Raw genomic sequence first — 23,190 nt, forward strand, 5'->3', positions numbered from 1 at the left:
AAATTAAAATTTCAGTAACAAGTAATCACAATTTCATACTCAAAGGAAGGATTTCTATTTGCAATATTAATTCTAAGCAAAAATCAAGTTTTTATGGAAGACGTCAAATGTCACCTAATATGAAATCAAAACCCTTTTTATTCCAAATATTTTATTTCCAAAAATATGTTCTTTTTTCTTTTCAAATGTGAGAAAGGTCTAATAAAATAGGTCTGAAAGTGTAGGAAGAAATGAACAACATTGCTTTAAAAAGCCATAAAATAACTACAGACTTTAAACTTTTAAAAGGGATTTTTCTTCAGGGAGAGGAAGAAAGGGCAAAGAATCTACTTGATTTGTCTATGAATCAAAAAATGTTAAATGCCTTAAGCAGTTCAAAGAAAAAGTGTTTCTAAAGGCTGAATGAAAATAATAATGAACCTTCCATCATTCTTTCACCATTGTTGTAACAGCAAGTATGTGTTCAATAAAACCAAATCCCTGCCTTCAAGAAGAGGGTCATCTAATGGAAGCAACCCAAGTGCCCATCAACAGATGACTGGATAACAACATGTGGTATACACACACACACACACACACACGAGTATTACTCAGCCATAAAAAAAGAATGAAATGCTGCCATTTGCAAAAAACATGGATGATCTAGAGAATATTATGCTTAGTGAAATAAGTCAGAGAAAGAAAAATACTATATAATATCACTTATATATATAATATAAAAATAATATAAGTGAATATATATACAAAACAGAAAACGACTCAGACATAGAAAACAAACTTGTGGTTACCAAAGTTGGAGAGGGACAACTTAGGGGTATGGAATTAACAAATACAAACTACTAGACATAAAACAGATAAGCAACAAGGATTAACTGTGTATCACAGGGAATTATACCCTATATCTTGTAATAACCTATAATGGAATATAATCTGCAAAATTACTGAATCACTATGCTATACACTTAAAACTAACATAATATTGTAAATCAACTATACCTCAATTAAGAGAAAAAGAAGAGACTCATCTAATAAATTTGTATGAAATATGTATAGGGTTCAGCAAGGTTTCAAAGGAGTGTGAAACCAATTCTACTAGAAGTGAGGAGAGTCTTAGAAGAACTGATTCTTGGAAGATGATAAGGAATGTGCTACGTAAAGATAGGAAATGATGAAAGAAACAGTATTCTAGATAAATGAAGACTGTACAAAAGCAAAGAGGTATCAAATAGCATGGTATGAATGAAGAATCAGAAAATAATATGAGGTTTCACTTCAGACAATGGTAGAATAACTTGTATCTGGCTAATTTTTCTGAAGATAACAATGTTAAACCCTAGATAAGACACAACAAAAACTATCTGAAAGCACTGAAGAAAACAAAAAATGGGCACAACTAGAAGGAAGTCAATCCTTGAAAGAAAGAGAACTTTCAGGGGTGAGATTCAAGGGTATACGGCCTTCCAGCGAGGGCACTCCCCAGTCCATACAATGTGAGCTAGAACTGAAGTGGAATGTGCAGTTTTCCAGGTTTTTGAGAAGTCAGCAAAAGTCTGGTACTGCCAGAACAGCTGAAAAGTAGTGGGGAGGGTAGGAGGATCCAAAAAAAAGGAGGAAGCCACAGTGAAAAATATACCAAAACCTACAGTATAAACTGTTCCTAAATCCTTAGCCATCCATGAAACTGAAGATGCAAGGGAGACTCCAAAGAGCCCAGGAAAAGCAACAGATTGAACTCTGTATAACTGAGCAGAGATTTCAGCTGGTGTCCACTAGGTGAGAGACAGAGTTTGCATTCTGAGTATAATGAAGTGAACACGCTGCATGAATAAAAAGCAATACCTTTCAAAGGAATAATAGAAATCCAGAGTCTCAACAATGAATCCACAATGTGCAGAATACATTAAAAAATGACTAGATATAGCATAGGGAACTATATTCAGTATCTTATATTAACTTATGGTCAAAAAGAATATGAAAATGAATATATGTATGTTCCTATATGACTAAAATATTGTGCTATACACTAGAAATTGACACAACATTGTAAACTGACTATACTTCAATAAAAGTATATTTAAAAAAAAGACATATGAGTGGGAAGGGTATAATGTGGTAGAGTGTGTGCTTAGCATGCACCAGGTCCTGGGTTCAATCCCTAGTACCTCCATTAAAAAGTAGTAACTAATAATAATAAGTAAATAAACCTAATTACCTCCCCCCGAAAATAAAATAAAATAATTTTTTTAAATGACTAGATATGTGGAAAAAAAAATAACTCATAGTTAAAAGGAAAGGTAATCAATAGCAACTGAGCCTGATATAACCTAAAAGTTGGAATTAGCAAACAAGGACTATTAGTGAACGAGTAGTTACTAAAAATATGTTCAAGGATTTTTTTTGGAAATACAGTTACAATGAACAAACAGATGGGAATATCTTAGCAAAACAATTATAAATAAAAGGAAATTATGAAACCAAAAAGTACAATATCTGAAATGAAAAATTGTTTATGAGCAGATTTCTAATAATTGAATAAAGCGTCAATAAACACTGAAGGTAAACCAACAGAAATAATCCAGACTGGATAATACACAGAGAAAAAACTGTTTTTTTTTTTTAAAGGAACAGAGCCTCAGAACTGTGGGACAGTATCAATCTGTCTAACACCGTGTAATTAGAAGGAAAAGAGAAAAGGGGCAGAAAAAATTTTTGAAGAAATAACTGCCAGAAACTTCCCAAATTTGATGAAAGACACAAACTCATAGATTTAAAACGCTCATAAACCCCAAGCAGGAAAAATACAAATAAGCCACACTTAAGCACATCAAAATCAAACTGCTGAAAACCAATGACAAGGAGAAAATCTTGAAGGCAGCAAGTAGAAGAAGAAAAAAAAGGGAAAGAATATTGCCTACAAGAGAATTAAGGATAATTGCTTGTCAGAAATAATGGAGGCTAGGAGACATTGGAACGACATCTTTAAAATTTGTACTATTATGAAGAAACAACTGCTGCAGACATGACCCTTGTGATGTTTTAGCTATAGACACTGTACACTAAGTAGATTTTTAAATCAGATTTTCAACTAATTGAAACTTACATGGAACTTTTCCCCTAGACGTGCTCCAACTCAACGGAATTGAGTATACTATTTTCTAGGAAAGCTAAGTCTGATTTTTAAATTTTTGTTTCTTGTTTTGTTTTGCTAAGCTTCTTCCAATGATAAGACACTAAAAACTTCAGATGAAATCTTACCTTTTTTTGTCAAATTTTTCCATACATTCTAGAGGCTGAATGAATTGAAGAACTTCATCCCATTGACCATCAAGAATTAGCTGCCTATATAAAGAAAAATCCACACCTGTTAACTATCATATTTGTGTCACCCTAATTAAAAGCAGAATAGATGACAAGATAGCAACAGAAATTCACAAAGCAAGTAATGACATTAACATTTTACTTGGTTCCTCAGCCACTATAATAAACTTTTTCACAACTTATTTGTAACAACATATAATATTTGAGAAGAATTTGTGAATCTGCACCCACTCCTTATTCTAAAATATGTCTTTTTACCTAAGTAAAAGCACTGGACTAAGTCTAAAAGTTCCTTTATTTCCCTATTTATCTTACAGTTTAAAGTTACTCTGTGTTATTTAGGGGCCAGTGTGGGTAGGTTTCAGTCTCACTGAATCAGTGATTCTCAACTAGGGACAATTTTGCCCCCTAGAGACATCTGGCACTGTCCGGGGACATTCTTGGTTGCCATAACTGTGGTGCTACTGGCAACTTCTGGGTATAGGTCAGAGATGCTACTAAACATTCCGCAATGCACAAGACAACTCCCATACTTACACAACAAATAATTATCTGGCCCTAAATGTTAGGTTGAGAAACCTTGCTCTAAACTGTGAATTCTCTATCTTTGAGGCATTTGACACTAAAGTTTATACTCTGATAATGAAAATAGTAAGGAATAAGATAAGGTTTCATCCTATTTAAGTGGTCTATGGGAAAAGAACTTATAACTTCCAAAAGTTATAAGGCATTCATATTGCTGTTCTTCTTTTATAATAGTAATTTCCCTACTCATGCATTTTTAGAACAGTAAAGTTTAAAAAGGAAGAAACGGGCAGGAGGATCTACACAGGATTGCCAACTTTTGATTCTGCAAAGAATGAATATTAATAAAAAGCAATCATAATATAGATCATAATCATTTTATAAAGGGACATTTTAATATTTAAAAAGTAGGAAGGACACAATTTCAAAAGCCAGCCCTTTAAGATGAATACATTTAATTTAATGAAAAACTTACTGTTCTATAATTTTTTGCATATTACCTCAGACCACTAAAATTTCATCACAAACCAACAGGTTTCTGCAGGGGGATATCTGAGAGCTGCCGCTAAATTCCAGGAGTAGCAATGCTTGAAAGACAGGGTCATAATTCTGCCTCAGTACTGGTTCCTGACCATACCATTGACTAAGCTCCCTGGGGCTGAAAAACATTCATAATACCAAATATAGGGTAATGTAATAAGTTTAAATAAACTCCCCTAATATAATAAAGCTTTTTAAAAGGTTCTTTCTTCATGAGTTAGAAACATTTCATTTCTTAAGGCTTTCCTAGTCACAAAATGCTACATATCCAAGAATCTGTATCCCTTGTCAGGGACATTTGGTACCACATAAGCATAAAACACATTTCTGTCTGGAAATTCGGGTTTTTCTTTTTCCATCCAATTCAAGTAAGGACATATTTAGCTCTCCATTTTGGCAAACACGTTAACTCCCTTTTGCTCTGTAATTCCACCTCCAAGAATCTTGTTCTAAGAAAATAATCCAAGATACAGAAAAGGTCGTATGTATAAAAGATGCTCAGTCGAGCATTTAAAAAAAATTGGAATAATCTAGTTGTCTAAAAATAGGGGAATCATTAGGAAATTAAGTGAATCAAAAATTTTCAAAGCATAAATCTGTAATCACACAGAGAATCCTTATGATATTAAAGGATAAAGCAGGACATAAAATTACAGACGCAACAGAATTACTGTGTTTTTTTTAATGTGCACAGCAAATTATCAGTAGTGTATCTGGATGGTGGGGTGATTTTTCTTCTCTATATTTCTATATTTTATACAAGGAATATGCTTATACAATGAGTATGTTTTATTTCTATGGCTAAAAAATGGTATTTCAGAAATATTTTCTTTAACTTTCCAGAGTCTCTAATTTCTGAATCAAATATCTTTTATGATGATGCCACAACTACAATGGAGTTGTGACTCTTTCTTTCTTTCTTTTTTTAATAAATCTCTGGATCTTCCACCTGAAAACATTCTACAGAAAATTTTATTTTGTAAATGTTCATTATAAAAACAAAACATTTAAAAAAATTATATTTAGTCTTTTTATGGTTAGAAAGATCTATGTGTATTGTACCGATTACCTTATTAATACTTAGCATTTCTTGGAAGGAGCTACAAACCTCATAGTACTAATGAAATCATACCTCAGGAAAAGCATATCATCTGAAAATAGGCCATTTATGACTCCACTTTCCTTCTCAAGGGCCAACATACTAATGTGAAGCTTCTTTGAATTTAAGAAGTCTAAAATTAGCTTAATGATTTCAACCTCTTTTACATTCACTGTTTCTTCAGCCGTCATGTTGATAGCCTAAATATTAAACGAAGCAAAAACAAAAATTAGTCTTATCATTTTATTTCTAAGTGTTATTAACTCTCTGGAAACTATACATAACAGGTTTCTTGGAAATACTTAGTACAGGTGAAAGTGAAATAATTCTGAAGTGAAATAATTTAATATTTGTCAAAACCAAGACATTCTTTAAGGTGTGATGTAGGTATGGCTATGATAAGTCCTTATCTTTAAGAGATACACATTGGAATTACAGATTAAATAATGTAAAATCTGATTTGCTTCAAAAATAATATAAGAAGATGCAAATGGGAGGAAATAAAGATAAAACAATAATCATGACTATCAAAGTGGGGTAATGGTAATTATCTCTCCTGTCAAAAATTTTTTTAATTAATTAATCAATTTTTAAAAAATAATAAAGTGGGGTAATAGGTAATGGAGGTTCATTATATTTGCTGTGGTCTGAAGGTTGGTGTCCTCCCAAATTTTATATGTTGAAATCCCAGCCCCCAAAATAATAGTATTAGGAGGTGGAGCCTTTGAGAGGTGGTCAGGTAATGAGGGCAGAGCCCTCATGACTGGGATTAGAGCCCTTATATAAGAGACCCCAGAAAGCTAGCTCAGCCCTCTGCCTTGTACAATACAATGAAAATGCAGCAGTCTGCAACTAGGAAGAGGGCTCTCACCAGAACCTGACCATGATAGCATCTTGATCTCAGACTTCCAGCATCCCGAACTGTGAGCAATAAATTTCTGCTATTTATAAGCCACCTAGTCTATGGTATTCTGTTAAAGCACCCCAAATAGACTAAGATAATATTATTCTGTCTACTCATACATATGTTTAAAATATGTCATAATAAAGAATATTTTTAAAAGTCACTAATAATCAAACCATGTTTAGCTATGTCCTAAACATTTTGTCCTAGATATGTCCTAATACACTCATTCAATAACCACTCATTGTTTTTTCTCTGTGATAGACACCGTCCTGTACTCAGGACACACTAGCCCTATCCCTGAGAAGCTTACAGAGTGTAGCAGCAACATGTGAAGGGTTGTACCCTATACTTCGGAAACAAACAAAACAAGGATAGTTAAAACGTGCACCTTTAAGTCATATTGGTGCTATTAACCTAAACGTCAATGATACTTCAGCTGTCTCAAATCCCTTCTCTTACCTGTAAGTCTGCAGTGATACAATTGAGCACATAGGTTAATTTATGAAGAATTAGAGCTAGGAGGAATGCTGAAGATCATTAGCTCAACATTCTCATTTTAAAGATGACACCACACAAGGTAAATGGCCTATATTGCTGCAGTTTTCAAATGTACAGACTCGGAGCAACATAAAAGACTACCAGGCTAGGGGGGACTAACTGCAAAGAAACTTCATCAGATGAAACAGACTGTATGCATCTCTTTCTCACAGGACCAATTATCTTTAACCAGACTCACAGAAACATAAATATATACATGTGTGCACACAAGTTTATTTTTCCAACTTGTCTACTATTTTGACAATCTATTTCTTCATAATGAGAAGTGCAAATGTCTAGCAGAACAGAATGTTCATCGGATGAGTGTATTTTCTCTCTTAGGTAGAGAAGGTGGTAAAGTAAACAAGAGACAGAGCATGAGAAAATAATTATAAGACTCAAATATTTAATGACATCAGACTAAACTCATACAACCGTCTCTACAATAAGGACATGCCCGCCTCAGGAACCAGACAAATCACAAATCCGTCTCCCTCGACAAGACAGCTGCCCAATTCCTCACAGTTTGAGTCTCCCTTTGCTATCCTGAGCTGACCACCCTTCTGTTCATAGACTCTGTCCAAAAGAGGATTCAATAAAATGATATTTCCACTCAATAAATCCTGGTATTTCAGAACTGTCTCTCTGAGTTTACTCTTAGAGAACACTGATTAGCAATTTTAGCACACCTCAAATCTTCAGATAATTCTTACTAGCTAAAGAATGACTTTTACTAATTTGACTCTTAATTATAACCCCCCTTCAATCTCTAAGTTCTTAGAAAGCACTTCACTTAAATCTCCATATACCAATCACAGAACTTAGTACAGAATTGAGATTATAACTTTCTAATGTTGTTCAGTACACACAATGGCAGTAAACATTTTATAGGTCTCATATTACTCAATAATCAGCCTAATATTATGTAACTCTGGAGTTACTCTGAATCTATGGCCACAGTCCCAGTTAAATCACGACTGTAAGTTTCATGCTGCCATCATTTTTATTCAATAAAGCCTAAGAAAAGGATACATTCTTACAAACATGTATTTTACACTGACTTTATATTTAGATTTTTGGATACATACAATACATCTTAATTAACCTAGAACTGTTCAGGGTTTTTAAAAAATTAATTAAAAAGACAAGTTTTAATTCTATACTGTAAAATTCCCGGTAGAAAAGCATGATACTTTAATCACCCAATCCAGAACTTCAGTTCTTATAAACTTTACCAATGCTGGATACAACATAAAACATAGGCATATGCTTAATGACTACATCCTAGAATTATTCTTTTCTAACCCACTCTGTGTTTACTGAAATATTTGTAAAGGCTCTCAAAATCCTAGCTATGTAATTCAGAAATTAGATACACTATACATATAAAATATATAAAAGCATAATTCATGAACAGTTTTTAATCTCCTTGAACTATTAATCGTTACAAAATGAGAATTTTTCTCTAATTCAGAGGAGTAGAATTCAATAGTAAATGCCTCTTTCCCTCTCCTCAGGGAGCTACATATCAGTAAGATTTAACTAGCTTAGGAACCACTAAAATTATTTTTTAAATGAAATGTACAGGACATAATAAATGTTCATAATTGTTAGCTGAATTAAGATGCAAAAAAATCAATGAAGAAATGTCTCTTAAAAACTACAGAGTAGATGATTTTGTTTCCAACTGTTCTAAAAGCCATTCAAAAGCATAAAGTGCTGGCCCTTCAATCAGTCTGTTTACCCAAAGTCAGCCTTGATAACATCTTAGGTAGACTTGTCAGCCCACAGTACATGTGAACAATTACTCACCAGGAAGAATTTACGTAGGACCAACGATAAAGTGTATTCCACTGAAAACAGAAAACAAAATGGGGAAAATCAGAATGTTTCAGTGTTTCCATATTAAATGATAGATTTACTGTAAAAAAAAAAATCACAAAAATAAGAACTTTATGAATTTTCCTTTAAGAAATAAATTTTTACTTACATCCAATATCTGGACTAAGTGAGGCAAGGAAATAAGAGTTTTCTTTAAAAATAAATATATCTGGAAACCAGCTGGAAAGTGGTTAGTATTTTAGTACTAAGATACAATTAACACCTACAGAAACTAAACTCCAGATGGGGTCTCTATATGGAGTCCTACTGGTTACTATCTTGGTGAATCAAGATTAGAAGAAGGTATTAGTGGGCAAGAAATAAAATTATTTTTACAAATCTAAGATAAAGGTAAAATGTTAACAATAGATAAGAAAAAAAGAATGACAATAGAAATATATTGACTTCTATGTATATTTTCATCCATAGATATGGAAAAGGTTTCATGAAAAAATTATCACTGGTAACTTTCTAGCCAGATACAAATAGATATTTAAATGTTCCTTTGCAATTAGTTATTTTAGTTACTTATAATACGGATTAGGAAGGAAGAAAAATGCACAAGGCTAAGAATGAGTCAGAAGCATAAGACTAAGGCAATTAAGGCATAGCCATTATAAATTTCATAGTCAAGAAAAAAGTACTTAAGAAAGGCTCCATTAACCCCTAACTCTATCCTGAACAATAAAAACTACTCTCTTTAACCTTCCAAGAATTACAGAGTGCTTAACACTAAAAAATAGTGCTTTACCGGTCCAGCTTAGGGGCAAAAATACAGATAAGAAAGTGATTTTTAACAAAAATACCAACTGCAACATAAGACCACTGCCCCTTTTCCTCTAAAAAGAGGAGGGTAGGGAGGATTTGCCAGCTATCTCTTTAATAAAATAGCATTACAAAAACTTACGTTGCTGCCAGATCATTTATTTGCTACCATCTGGTCCTTCAGGAATATAAATGGGACACTATGTCAATTTCTATAGGCCTTAATTTCTTCATTCATAAAATAAGAGGGTTCGTTTGGCTAATTTCTATGATTTCCCTTCAAGTTTTATAACTTGTTTTAATTCACATTTCAATAACAGGAAGTATATATCCTTAGGGGGAAACATCGAGCCTGGAATAATCAGAAGTCTCTGATCCTAAGGTCAGCTCAAAAAGAAGAGAGAAAATAGATTTGTGTTAGATCACTTAAGTAAACAAACAAAAGAAAGGCCCTTCTAATTGCAAAGCTCTGTCATGTCTGCTAATCAGCTAACATTTCTGCAGCATGTGTGCCTTCTTACTCTTGACAGCTGTTCTCTATTCATCAATTATTTTAATTTACCTTCTGGACCTGTGAATGATTTTTGGCGTAAAGAAGAAATTATGTTTAAAGCAGGTGCAGCTTTACATAGCTATAAAAAGAAAAGAATCAATTAACATAAACAATATGTTATGTACATACATAAAATATCTCTGGAAAAAGACACAAGAAATTGATAAAAATGATTGTCTCCAAGAAGGAAAATTGGATAATAAAGAATAGAAATGAAAGAAGACTTTTCACTATATACCCTTTTGTATCTTTTGAATTTTGTACCATGCACAACTATTATCTATTTCAAAAAAAAATAATGCATATGAAACATAAGTAATGAATTTCCAATTGCAAATAACTGGAAAGAATTAGAAATATAATGAATATAATGTATTCAATATGTATATAATGAAGTAATAACATTTCAGACTGATCTGTATTTTTTCATAACCTGAGACCTCAGATCTGATTCAAATATTATTTCAGTCTTTCTTTATAAAAGTATTTGTGTTCTTTTCATATTCAAACCCATAAATATTTTAAAATACATTTAATTACCAAAGTACTAAAAATTTACAAGATAAGCAGACACAGGCTGTGTAATTAAGTCACATAAAAACCAGAAAATGTAAATTTTAAAACTGCCAAATCTGACACTAAAAGTGTAAAATGTAAATCTTCCATTTAACAGAAGTTGCCATAAACTAAGTTAAAAGACAAGGGACAAACTAGGACTAAGCACGACACACAGTTAAATGGTTACCATCTAGAACATAAAAATAGCATCAGTATCTCCCCCAAAATTCCAGTTGAATAATGTGCAAAAAATACAAACAATTCACAAAACTACAAATGGTCAATAAATTTATGAAAAGAGGTTCAACTTCACTAGTGATATTAAAATAAGATACCATTTATGGCCTACCAGCTTTGCAAAAATTAAAAAGACATGATAGTATCTAGTGTTAGCAGGAGTGTGGGTAAATGACCTTTCATACAGTGTAGTAAGAATATAAATTGGGACAGACTTTTTGAGAGAATTTGACAGCATAAAATTTTTATCTACAAAAATTTTAAATGTGTATACTCTTTGACTCACCAAACCCAATTCTACTTCTAGGAACCTATTCTGCAAAAATACATGCAAGTCTATAAATATACAAAGATGTTCCTTAAGATTTGCTTATAATAAAGAAAAACTAGAAATAAACTGAGCTCCCATCAATAGGAGAATTGTTAAGTTACGGTAAATTCATACTGTAGAATACTAACAACACAATGATGTCGACCTATACATCTTAACAATGAAAAGGCACATCACAGAACAATATAACTATCAATAAATATTTGCTGAATGGATGAAAATAAATAGGCTTCTTTTTTTTTTTTTTTTAAAGGAGGGCATGATATCTCTGTGTCTAAATAAATGACAAAGAAAGGTCTGGAGGGATACATATCAAACTGTTTATAGAGTGGTTATCTCTGAAAAGAGGAATGAGATTGGATAGAGAGCAGGGAACTAGGAAGGCAAATGGATTGAAGAGTTTTTTTTTTTACCCTTTATCGTCTGTATTATCTGAATGGTTTACAACCAATACATATTCATACATTACTCATATGTTTATATATACATTTCTTATATGAATAAAATTTTTAATTTTATAGAGAAAAAACTATGAAAATGAAAAAAAATTACAGAATTAGATCTCAAAGGTTCTTTTCTACATCAAGGTACCAGCTAGAGTAGAATCCCAAAGACAGGATTAACTCTATGATTACAATGCAAAAACTATTGTGCACAAAAACTATTCTAGGATATTCACTTACATTGTTTAATTGATCTTTCTAACAATCTTATGACATTGGCAATTTCACCCCCATTTTACAGATAAAGATACTAAGCTTTGTAAGGTTAAGAAATTAGCCCAATGTTTATATTAGTGCTAAACATGTATCTCACTAGCAGCTGAATACTTCTTTCACAAGTGTGTCAGGACATAAATCCTGGTATTAGCATCCATATCAACACCACCCAGGAAAACTCTTTGAAAAGTACAAGACAGAACCTATTTAACAGTGTAACAAAACAAAGGGGCAAAGAGGAGGCAAATATACATATTTAATTTCTAGATCAATTTTTCATTAGTTCCTTAAACTTATCTTGACAGTCAGGCAAGAAATTACCTTCTCCTCCCCAATTCATATCCTAAATTTTTAACAATGAAAATTAGAATTTAACTCTGAAAGAGAAACAGAAATAGAGACAGGAGAGGCAAAGAGAGACAGACACCGAGAGATAAATAAGAAGGGAGAGAAGGAAGGAAATATAGTAGACAAAATTTACAACCCTAGGGCAAGATTGAAACCATAAATTGACCAGATTCTAAAATTCTTTCTGTATCAGACTGATTCCCAAGAAAGGGAAGGGCAATGATATTTTACAAAAACAAAGAAAAACATAAAATGGATATAGAGTCACCTAAATATGCCAAAATGAAAAACCTTCATAGTATTGAAATAATATTTAAAAATTATTCCAAGAGAGGTACCCAGTTCTATGATTTTTCATATTATTTTTCTATTAAACAATGTTAAAGGTTACATAAATAAGCTAGAAGTCTGTATTAATAACAATCTAATCAGACTTTTAAACACACACTTAGCTACAGAAACCAAAGTATTAAGATGTATAAGATACTAAAATTAAATTAAAGATTATTTTTTATTTTAAAAGATCTCTCCAGGTCTAATAGAATAAATCTCCTAACCCTTACTGAATAAAACCCACTTAATTTTTAAATTATGTTATCTAAATGAATACTGTCATCAAAATATAAGCAGTATTAAAACTGCCAGGAGGGAAAGGAACCTCCAGAAAAGAAAAAAAAAGAGAAATATTTAGATCTAAGCACCCTAAAGTTTAGCTTTTTGACTTTCAAGTTTAAAACGAACTTCAGATTTTAAAATATCTTTGAAAAACTACACCAAATATGGGGAAATCTAGATAAATCTAGTTAAATTTTCATAATGTGTTGCTACAGTGCTTTACTACTGAACATAATTTAGGTTTTGGAGCACAACCAAAAGCAAAATAAGGATGTGAATTTATGGTATAAGAATTTTAGATCTAAAAAGAATATATGTAGAAAATTTTATTTTATTCTTAAATTATACACTCTTTCAGCTCATTTGTTTAGAGCGTGGTTCAGTGGATCTGTTTAAGGCCTATCAGACCTCTGCTGAATTCTTCAGTCTCAGATTAAATACTTTTCCAGTCAGAAAGCTCACAAATGGTATCACTAATCTCAAGAGAAACCTGGTGGGTTAAGTTTGGACAAACCAAAGCCACTCCCTTCTTTAAAACAATTCAAAATGTGAATCCAACTTACTAGTAACAATGCCACCACTTGATTATAGAATTATTATTAGACATTAGGCAGAGCTAAGAACTAAGAGGTCAAGGCCTGCTGACTCCCAGCCAAAAGCTTCAGGTAAGAATCATGAGAAGAATTAGAGGAGTTTTAAACAGTTTATTCCTTAAGTTATCGCAGCAGCTCAAGGTAAACATTCAAATATTTATTAAGCAAAGATTCAACCTATAGAAACACATTTAATAAGAAATGTAGAATGTTTTAAGACTACTATTTGTAATAAAAATAATTTTAAACTCAAATCACAAAATAATGCTGTATCAACAAAGATCAAAGTACAACAGTCATATAAATTAATACGGTATTCTTTATTTGCTTATTTGTATGTTTTTACCTTATGTGTGGTAAAAGGGATGCTTTACCTAAGAACACAATTCCACCCTTTATTATATGATGAAACTTCTAGTATAATTTCTGTCACACCTAAAGCCAAGGTACCAAAAGAATGCTTTGTAAAACAGACTAAAATTATCCTTCATGTTCTTTTTTTACACCCATACTTAATTTTTTGTTTTCAGTGAGAAAAGTAGAACTTAAGATATCTGAGTATGCTTCAAATACTGAACTACATAAAAATGGTTTGTCAGTAGGTATAGGACTATAGCTACCATACAGCAGTATACTCAGAAACATAAGAAAATGTGCTGAACCAAGAGTGCCAAAAAGATGAAAATGCACTGAAAAAAAATTATACATTCATTAACTACTGAAAGTACAATAGAGCATATACTACATAAATTACCTATTAGAGTTCTCCACCCTTACCTTCTCTACTTCCTTATAATTTATAAATTTACCATAGAATTGAGTTGGAAGGTACGTTAGTCCACTGTCTTATTTAGTGAAGAATATGTGAACACTTATCTCTGACAGATGGTCTGCCAACCTCTACATAAATGCCTCCAATGACAGAAAATTTCTATATGCCCCCAAGGCACCTGTGGAAGGCAGTCTTTAAGATGGTCACTAATGAGACTACTAATGATTTTACACCCTTTTGTGGTCCCCAGCCCTTGAATGTGGGCTGGATTTGGTGACTTACTTCTACTCAAGTGTACAGTGGAAGTACTGGGAGTCACTTCCAAGATTTTTAAAGAGATGGTAGTATCCATCCTGAGGGCAGGCATGTGCCCACTCTCAGACTGCTTGCTCTGAGGGAAGCCAGCTGCCACGTCATGAGGCAAGCTTGTGGGAAGATCCAAGTGACACAACAAACTGAGGAAAGCTTCCAGTCAACAGCCAACTAAGAGTGGAAGCCGTCAGTCTAACAAGGAACAGAGGTCCACGTCATTGACCTTAGAAGGAGATCATCCCTAAGTTGAGTTAGGGTAAGGTAAGTCAGGTAAGAACACAGTTCCTACGGCAGCTTTACTCCAGTCTCGAGAGATATCTTAAATCAAAGGCCCCCAGTGGGACTGTGCTCAGATTCCTGACCCTCAAAAACAGATAAATATTTGCTGTTTTAAGCCATTTAGATTGGGAGTAATTTGTTACACAGCAATAGATAATACAAAATGCCTTCAATTTTTTTTACAAGCATAAAAAGGCATTTTGTTTTATATTCTAACATTGAATTGAAATCTACTTTCATCTAGCTATGTCTTCAGGGTCAGCATCATACAAGTCTGTAATGTTAAAAATTTTTACACGTTTGAATGTGACAAAGTCACATCTATTCCCCTATTCCCTTCAATCATTCTTCACATAGCTTCCAGATCCCCTATGATTCTGGTCATTCTCCTCTGAATATTTGTTAATTTTCCTCTTAAAATATCTAAAATAGAACACAAGTCTGATCAACAACTGTACACAGTGAAATTAACAATTCCCATAACATGGGCACTGTACAATGAACACACCTAAACACCTAAAGCTGCTTTTACATCATCATCTATTTGTGAGATACCGTTTTTGGCACTTTCCAGATTTCATTTCAAAAGCTTTCCTAAAGGTGGAAAGAAAGCCAATCCAATTCTATTTCCAAACAACATTAAAAAATGCAATCTGCAAAAACTTGCAAATAATACATTCAATAAGGGGTTAATATCCAAAATATACAAATTGAGCATAAAATTTCTTTGAAGTCTTTGACTTTTACCTTAAAATTAGTGTGAATATTGCATTCTCCATATATCTTTTGTTTAATATAAAAACATTTTTTATCCAAGTCTTCAAGTGAAATTGATGACAACGCCTTAAGTGTGTGCCATATTTTGTGACCACAGATTTATCCTTTAGCACACTGTAGCATATCTCTAATACTACTATTTGAAAAGCATAGGTCAGAGGGGATAAACTATTTCTTGATTATTCAAGAACCAATGATGCACACTGAGGATTATTTAATACCAAACGAAACTCAAGTCAGAGTTACTGGCCATAGTCTTATTTTCTAAAATATGAGAACGTTCTAATGAAAGCAAGAAAGCAATCCTGACCCACATATAGGAAGGAAACACCCTTTTCTCCATGTCACCACAGCAATGAAGAACTTCTGCCAAGAACTAAGAATGCATCTTAATAGTTCCCATGAGCCCTTTAAGGCCACTGTAAGAAATAAGGTCCAGGACCTAGAAATGTTAAATAAATAGATCATGCAGAAAAACTTAATTATCCTTGCCAATGCTCCATTCTATTAAAAGATAATCAACAGATGCCTTAAATTTTTTCCTAAGTGTGTTCAAATACATTATTTTGTTCAACTTCAGAGCTCATTCCCAGACTAAAACAACAGCAGGTATTATCCCTAAATCTAGAAATTAGGGTCAATAATAGGGTAAGTAGCGCTTCCAAGACTGCAATCAGTAACAGAGGGAAACTTAAATCCAGGCAATCTGATTTCCGGCTTACTGAGCTACTAAGGAAAACTGTATCTTTTCATATTCATTTAAGCATTTCTCAAACTGCGTCGTATATCGAGCATATCACACAGTATTTATTCAGTAAGTAACTGATAAACTCAATTTCACAAACAGAAAAAGGCTGAACACAATTATGTAACTAGGAACACAGGACAGTACCCCTGCTTTCTTACGATATAACCCTAGCACTGGCTTTTTTTTTTTTTTTTTTTTTTTTTAATAAGAGAGACAAGAATTAGGAAGTGGGAGGGTGGGAGGAAAATAGGCTAAAACTCCTTCACACAAAAAAATTACATGTTTATAATGCCACCTAAATTCAAATGTGTGTATGTGTGTTTCACCTAACAATATACTGTTACGGCTCAATTGCTTGGTCACTGTAATAATCTTTCTTTGTGGAAGAAATCCATGTCCTAAAACCTAAGGTAAAATTATTTATTACATTTTCCTCCTAAATGAGACCTGAGAATATGCCACATAAAGAAAAATGGGCTCTTTGGCGTTTCTCCTTTCTAACAAAATTTCAACGCAACCCACGCCAACACTGGAGACAAAAAAAATTCTACTAGGATTTACTATGAAAAAAAGATTTATAACATATTAAAGCCTAGATGTTAACCTCTGTAACATTAACTTCTTGAAGCATTCTAAGAAGTCTGCAACAAAGAGAAGGAAATAAAAGTGTAAGGATCACAACCTATGAATCTGGGTGGAACAAAGACTTCTCTCTTCATTATGCAGAGAGAACCAAGTTGCCAAAAATGCTCTGCTCAGATACCATGCGTTGTTACTGACTGGGTATAGAGAAGAAAAAAATCAAATGTTGGTCAAACGCCGCTCCTGCCTGCCCCCGCCCCTTCTGCTCAAGGCCTCGCCCCAGTGCTGGAGCCCCATTCTCTTTCCCCCCAGTATAAGAAAGCAGCTTAACCCTAAGAGTTCTACAGGCTTCCGTTCCTGTGTCTCATACGCAGGCCCCCACCCTGGACCCCGGTCCAACCGGAGTTCCAAATCCTGTCGCTGCCCCTCTCCCAGACCCCGGCCAGACCCCCAAAGGCCTGCTCTCACTGACCACTGACGCCAGAAAGGCCAAACCCCGGGCCCCGCGGGGCTGCCCTAGCCCCGCAGCAACCTTCCCTCCTCCCGGCCAAGGCGTGCCCAGAAAGGGACGCAAGCGCTCCCCTCGGTTGTCGCACGGGCTCGGCAGAGGGGCGAGGAAGGAAGAATCAGCGCAGTCAGCCGCCCTCCCGGCCCGCAGCAACAGCGAAGTGGACACCAACCCTGAGCTCGCTTACTGTTCAGGGGTGGATGGTGCCAGGGCCAGAGACGTCGCTCGGCCCCCCGGGCCGGGCTGGCAGTGAGGCGAAGGTGTGGTCCAGGAGCGGTGGCTTCGAGTCGGGGCCCGGCAGCTCCCAGGTCTCCATCCATCGGCGCCAGGGCCTCACCCACGACCCCAGTCCCCACCCAGTCAGCACCCCAGCCTAACCAAGACCCTTCCCCAGGGCCGCGAACGCCGCTCTTGGAGTCGCCAGGGTCGCAGCCCTGTCAGGTGGTGACAGGTGACCATGGCAACCCGAGGTGTGCAGCGCGGCCCGATCCCGCCTCCGCCTCCCGGAGTCGCTCACCTGAGGGCTCCGGGACAAGCCCGGTGAAGAGACGGAGAAAGCGGCGGGGAGGCCGGAGGACCGGGCCCAGAAGCGGCCGGGTACAGGCTGGAGAGGGAACGCGAGCGAGGGCGGCGGTCTGGGCTCGGCGTCGGTCCTGCCTCCTGCCGCCCGCGCGTCAATCCATCAGCTCGTCAGTCCGTCCTTCCTCCCGTCTGCCCCTCCCGGGCCGGCGACCGCTCTGCTCAGCCTCTCGCTCACTGCGGTTGTCAAGCGGCGCTGGAGCCGGGCACCAGCCCCGAGTCGCAGCCAATCGCCGCGCTTCCTCGAGGCGCCTCAGGACCCCGCCGAGCGGGGCGGCCAGGCAGGTGCCTGCGCCGAAGGGAGAGTCGGCTGGGCGGGCCCAAGCCGGGGTGAGGTGGGGACCCGCGTGGCGGACCGGCGCCCCGCTAGCGCCCCAAGGACCAGCCGGACTCGGAGGAAGAGCGGGCGCGGCGATTGCGTGAGAGACTGGCGGCCGGAACGCAGACCCCTTGGCAGCCGGTGACCCCGCGTCCCAAAATAGGGCGAGGGGCGTTGTTGCCTCGGGATCGAGAGTCGTCTGCGCATTAGAATTGACTCTCAAGACTCCTCCCTGATATAATCTATTAATAAAGGATAATGAAATAAATCTCGCCGCATTCTCCTCTGCTTTCCCAGGCCCCACTTCCTTCCTGAAATCTCCAACAGTTTAATTGCCCCCTTCTTGATTTCTCCTTTTGTAATGCTGATCTGCTTTGAAGCATTTTTTGTTGTTGCTTAACGCTTAACATACTCACTGTTTTTTTTTACTACCTGTTTTGGTTGCCAGGCCCTTGGCAGCAAACCTCACTACTTCCCACCCCATCGGTGCAGTGGTATTCCACAAATACCGAGCTGAATTAAGCAGGGTTATAACCACGTAGAGCTAAGGAAAGAACACAGGACACGAACCTGTAAGAACCTCGTTCTCATAAAAGCTAAAGGGTGAGGGTGAGCTGGGCCTGCCAAAGTGAGGGAAATGTCGCAGGAGAGACTGGTAATAAACATCAAAAACATTTCTAGAAAGGAATAATTTGATCCAATTCAAGATAAAAGAAGCGATAGCTTAAGGAAAGGGTTCTAAGAAAAAAAATTTTACAAATTAATGGAAAACAATTTAAGCACAGAAGCTTAACTGCAAAACTTCAATTGCCTGGTCCTGATTAACTCGTGGAAGAGTCTTCATTAAGAGCCCCTCTCAGGGATAAATGACAGAAAAATAAATATAAACACCAGTTAATATTACCCAGGGTCTTGATATTAAAAACAACAGCAACAACAAGAACTTTACAGAATGTATAAAATGAAAACATGGGCAGATATATCCTGGAAATAGCCCATAGATTGTTTTACCAGTAACTTACCTGAGAACCTGATTCTGTCTTGAGTCTCAAACAATAGCAGTTGCAAGAGCTAGCACCATTTAAATAATTAAATCTTCAACTGTGTCTGGAAAGAGATTCTAATCAGGGACAATCCAAAAAACATTTGACCACCAAAAAGGGGAAGAGTGCTATCAAAAAGGAAGAACCTGCCCTTCTGGTACTAGATTTGTTTTGGTATCCATTAAGCAAGAAACGAAGTGTTTGGCCTATGTTCCTATTTAAGCCTCACAATCTCCCTTAAAGTGCCTGTTACTTATAACCATTTTAGAGATTAAGGGAAATAACTCACACAAGGTCAGCTAGTAGGTAGCAGAGCCAAGATTCTAACCATTCTGAACCTTAAAAACTTCTGTCTCCTCTACCTCATTGTGTAACAACTGGAAACTTTAGCTTGAAGAAAATGGACTTTATTCTGACAAGGTAGAGGGAATAAGAGGTCTTATTCATGTCTATGTCCCCCATACCTAGGGTATAGTGTTATCTGCATCAAGTTTTCAATGAATTATGATCAGAATTACTGGAAGCAGATGCTTATTTTCAGAAAAAGGGGATGGGAGGATAAAGAGAACAAGGCATCTGATACATCTGAATCGCTTGTACACTGATAAATGCATTGTATGTTTGCTTCCTAATGTAACATCAAGTTTTACACTACAAACTTAATAGCTGTTAGCCTATTAAGGCTTTATCTTTCCTTCTCTACTCAGCCACACTGGTTAAGATTAGATCTTCTTGTCTTTCACTCTAGTTGCTGCAAAGCAGTGAATTGTTCAGAAAGGGCAAGGCTTTCTTAGATGAAGGACTGTCCTTAGATCCTGAGGTAAATGCCTCAATCATTCACCATATATTTAAGATTGCCTCCTTTGGATCAGTAAACTAGGTTAGGCATCATTTGAAAATGCAGGTTCTAACTTGACAGAATGATTCATGGTGACTTGTGACTCAAATAAGCCTATAGGCTAAGGTGGACCCCATTTAATCTGATTCTCAAATCTCATTTCTAAAAGGGAGAATAAAATTTTTTGGTTTTTGCTCAAAAGTAAAAAGGAATCTGAGTACAAACCTAAATTAAGATATCTTGCCCCAAGCTGTTCAGGGGAAGATCAGTGGGTTTAAGAGAATTTGTTTTAAAAGCTTCATTCTCATTATTAAAATGCACACTCATAAATACACACACCGAAGAGCTGTGTGCATCAGAGCCAGCAGTGCCCTGGCTCTGCGAGAACAAAGTATCACCACTGCTGCTTCTCCCTGAAACCGGTTCAAGGATTATGAAGGCAAAATATCAGGTCTACCAGAGCTCCTACCTACGCCCCTAAATAAAAGTTTAAATTACATGTGGATGGTTGAACCTAATAAAAAAAAAATCTATTCAACATTAAAAAGATGTGCTTTTATTTATATTAAGTAAATATCTGGATATTATATTGAAAACAAAAACAAATAAAATATTTGTTTTGAAAAAAATAAATATTTAACCTATTTTAATTAAGTCATTGATATACTTCAAAAAATAATTTTTTTTAAGTAGAAAGTATATGTTAGGAAATGTTAGTAATATGTCAGAAAGAAGGAAATTTCCTCCCTCCCCTTCTTGAGTTCTTTTGGCTGGTCTAATAATTAAAAACTGACACAAAACAGATTAACAGGAGAAAAAAACAAATGTAATTACCCACATATGGGGGCTACTTAAGAATATGAGGCCCAAAAACAAGCTAGACAATTGAGGCTTATATGCCATCTGAGAGAAGAAGGGGTACAGGTTTGACACTTTGAAAGGGAAAAAAACAATTTATAGAAAGATGAAAAAATGTTTGGTAAACAAATGTTGCTGGGCCATGCAGAGACAGTGGGACACAGAGAGGACTTTGGTTTCCAGGCCCTGCTGAGTTCCCTCTACCACACTAAGCCCAGATTCTGTGCAGAGATCTCTGGTAATAGTGCTCTTCCTGGACCAAGCCCCTTACCTAAATTCTTTTAGGCAGTTACAGGGCGGGGTGGGGCGGGGTGGGGCGTGGTTGGGGGAGGGAATGTCCTGAGTCTTTTGTTTCTTGAAAATAGTTGGCCTAAAATAATGCTTATACCAAAGAGACACATTGTAGGGTGGCAAATTTTGCTCCCCTACCACACATAAAGCACAGTAAGCATCATAATTTCAGATGGGTGTTTTAGGATAAAGTTAATAGGTTTTTAGCAATAAGCTTGAGACCATTTTTAGTAGAACTTGCTATAAAAATGGAAGAAAAGCACAAAGATTCACCAAAATGAGTCAAGGTAAATGTCTTATTATAAGTTCATGTGCCCCCAAAATACTTATAAAAATCCAGTTTCAGAAAAATTAAGTGTAGTATTAGCATTTCTTTCAGAGTTTGGTCAGTAACTAAGCAGGCTCTTTCCTAATAAATTTTTATTTATTTATCTAAAATGGCCATGCAAAGGCCAAATGACAAAATGATTTGTTTTAGCAATTGTTCTTCCTATCCTAGAAGAATACACCCAAGGATTTCATAACAGTTTACCAGGCTTTCTGTGTAAATATAATAAAGCAAGCCTGGGCATTAAAGTCTCAGCGGTACAAATAACATACGAATTGAGATTTCATACAAAAGTTCAGACTGAAACTCTTATCAATCTACTGGTAACATGTAAGAAATCTGCTCCTTTATTTCTGTAAATTTAGAATCCTATTTATCTAGATACTATATAGCAAAATGGTATCTGTGCTATGCCTCAAGTACAATAGGTCCTCAATAAATACTCATCTGATATATCAAAACCTTTTCCTTGATCCTATTCCATAACATAGCAGTCTGACTAGCCCCTGTAGCTATTCATCAGGACCCAGGAAAAGCAGAAGCCTCAACGATGCATTTACACCATGATCACTGGTTTTCCACCCCCCAGTCTCTATTTGTGGCAAGAAGGGAAGCATAGGGAACCTCAGAAAATCAGGCCTAGAGAATTGGGAATGTTCTGGGATACAGGAATGGCTCTTGAAAAGATCTTGATTTTCAGGCACAATGCTCAGTGTTGTCAGCTCTTATGAGCAACTATGAGACTTCTCTTAAGAACTCAGGAAAAAAAATTGCCCTATTTGAACTACCTCTGAGATCAACATTTAAATGAATTAGAGTAGAAATATGGAAGTCACCCTAAAGCTCACAAACAGAAAATGCTTGGATGGGTATTGTCAATGGAAATGAAAACTCAAGCCAAGTTTCTAGTGTCAGTAATAAGGCAGTCTTGAAAGTAGATCCCCAGGCAAGACACCCCTCTGCATTGCTTCAGGCCCTGGAGAGCCATTTTTCCTGTTTCTGTATCAGCCCTATCCTCATCTTACCTGATGCTCTAGGCAATGCACTCATCTAACTCCCCAAATTCTGGTTTAGTCTAATAATTATATTTCAGTTTCCCACATGACTGCCTAGAGAAGAGAAGAATTTGCTGGCCATGCAGATGCAAGTTTCACTTAACATCTGTAAACCGGCATCCTTTTTCATACGATGGTCTTACGAACTTGGTTTCTCTGAGTCTGAGTCCATCCCAAGAGATGGATGTGCTCTCCATTTCCTGATGAAATTGGTTTCTGAGCATGTAATACTGCAAATCAAACTGTGAACTACAATATATTCTCCCAAGTAATGCAACCTCCCAAGTCCTCTTGGGAAGCAGCCAAATGACTCTCCAGACAACACTGCCCTCATTAATGAGAGGCCAAGTGAACTGTTTCCCCCATTTTAAAATT

At 36.1% G+C, this 23,190-nt stretch overlaps 1 protein-coding gene across 1 annotated transcript in view; it reads right to left on the reverse strand.

Annotated features, from left to right (window-relative positions):
- The window catches only part of WDR47 (WD repeat domain 47), a 49,956-nt gene extending 31,640 nt beyond the window's left edge, over nucleotides 1–18,316 (reverse strand). Inside the window, exons 1-4 of the mRNA XM_031457729.2 lie at nucleotides 18,022–18,316; nucleotides 8,739–8,779; nucleotides 5,516–5,682; nucleotides 3,256–3,339 (exon numbers count right to left, since the gene is read on the reverse strand). Coding sequence (XP_031313589.1) covers nucleotides 3,256–3,339; nucleotides 5,516–5,673 — 242 coding nt within the window. The 5' untranslated portion in view covers nucleotides 5,674–5,682; nucleotides 8,739–8,779; nucleotides 18,022–18,316. The remainder of the gene's footprint in view (nucleotides 1–3,255; nucleotides 3,340–5,515; nucleotides 5,683–8,738; nucleotides 8,780–18,021) is intronic.
- Nucleotides 18,317–23,190: the final 4,874 nt, after the last annotated feature.

The sequence above is a fragment of the Camelus dromedarius genome, chromosome 9 (genome assembly GCF_036321535.1).
Source record: "Camelus dromedarius isolate mCamDro1 chromosome 9, mCamDro1.pat, whole genome shotgun sequence".
In the NCBI taxonomy this organism is placed as follows: domain Eukaryota; kingdom Metazoa; phylum Chordata; class Mammalia; order Artiodactyla; family Camelidae; genus Camelus; species Camelus dromedarius.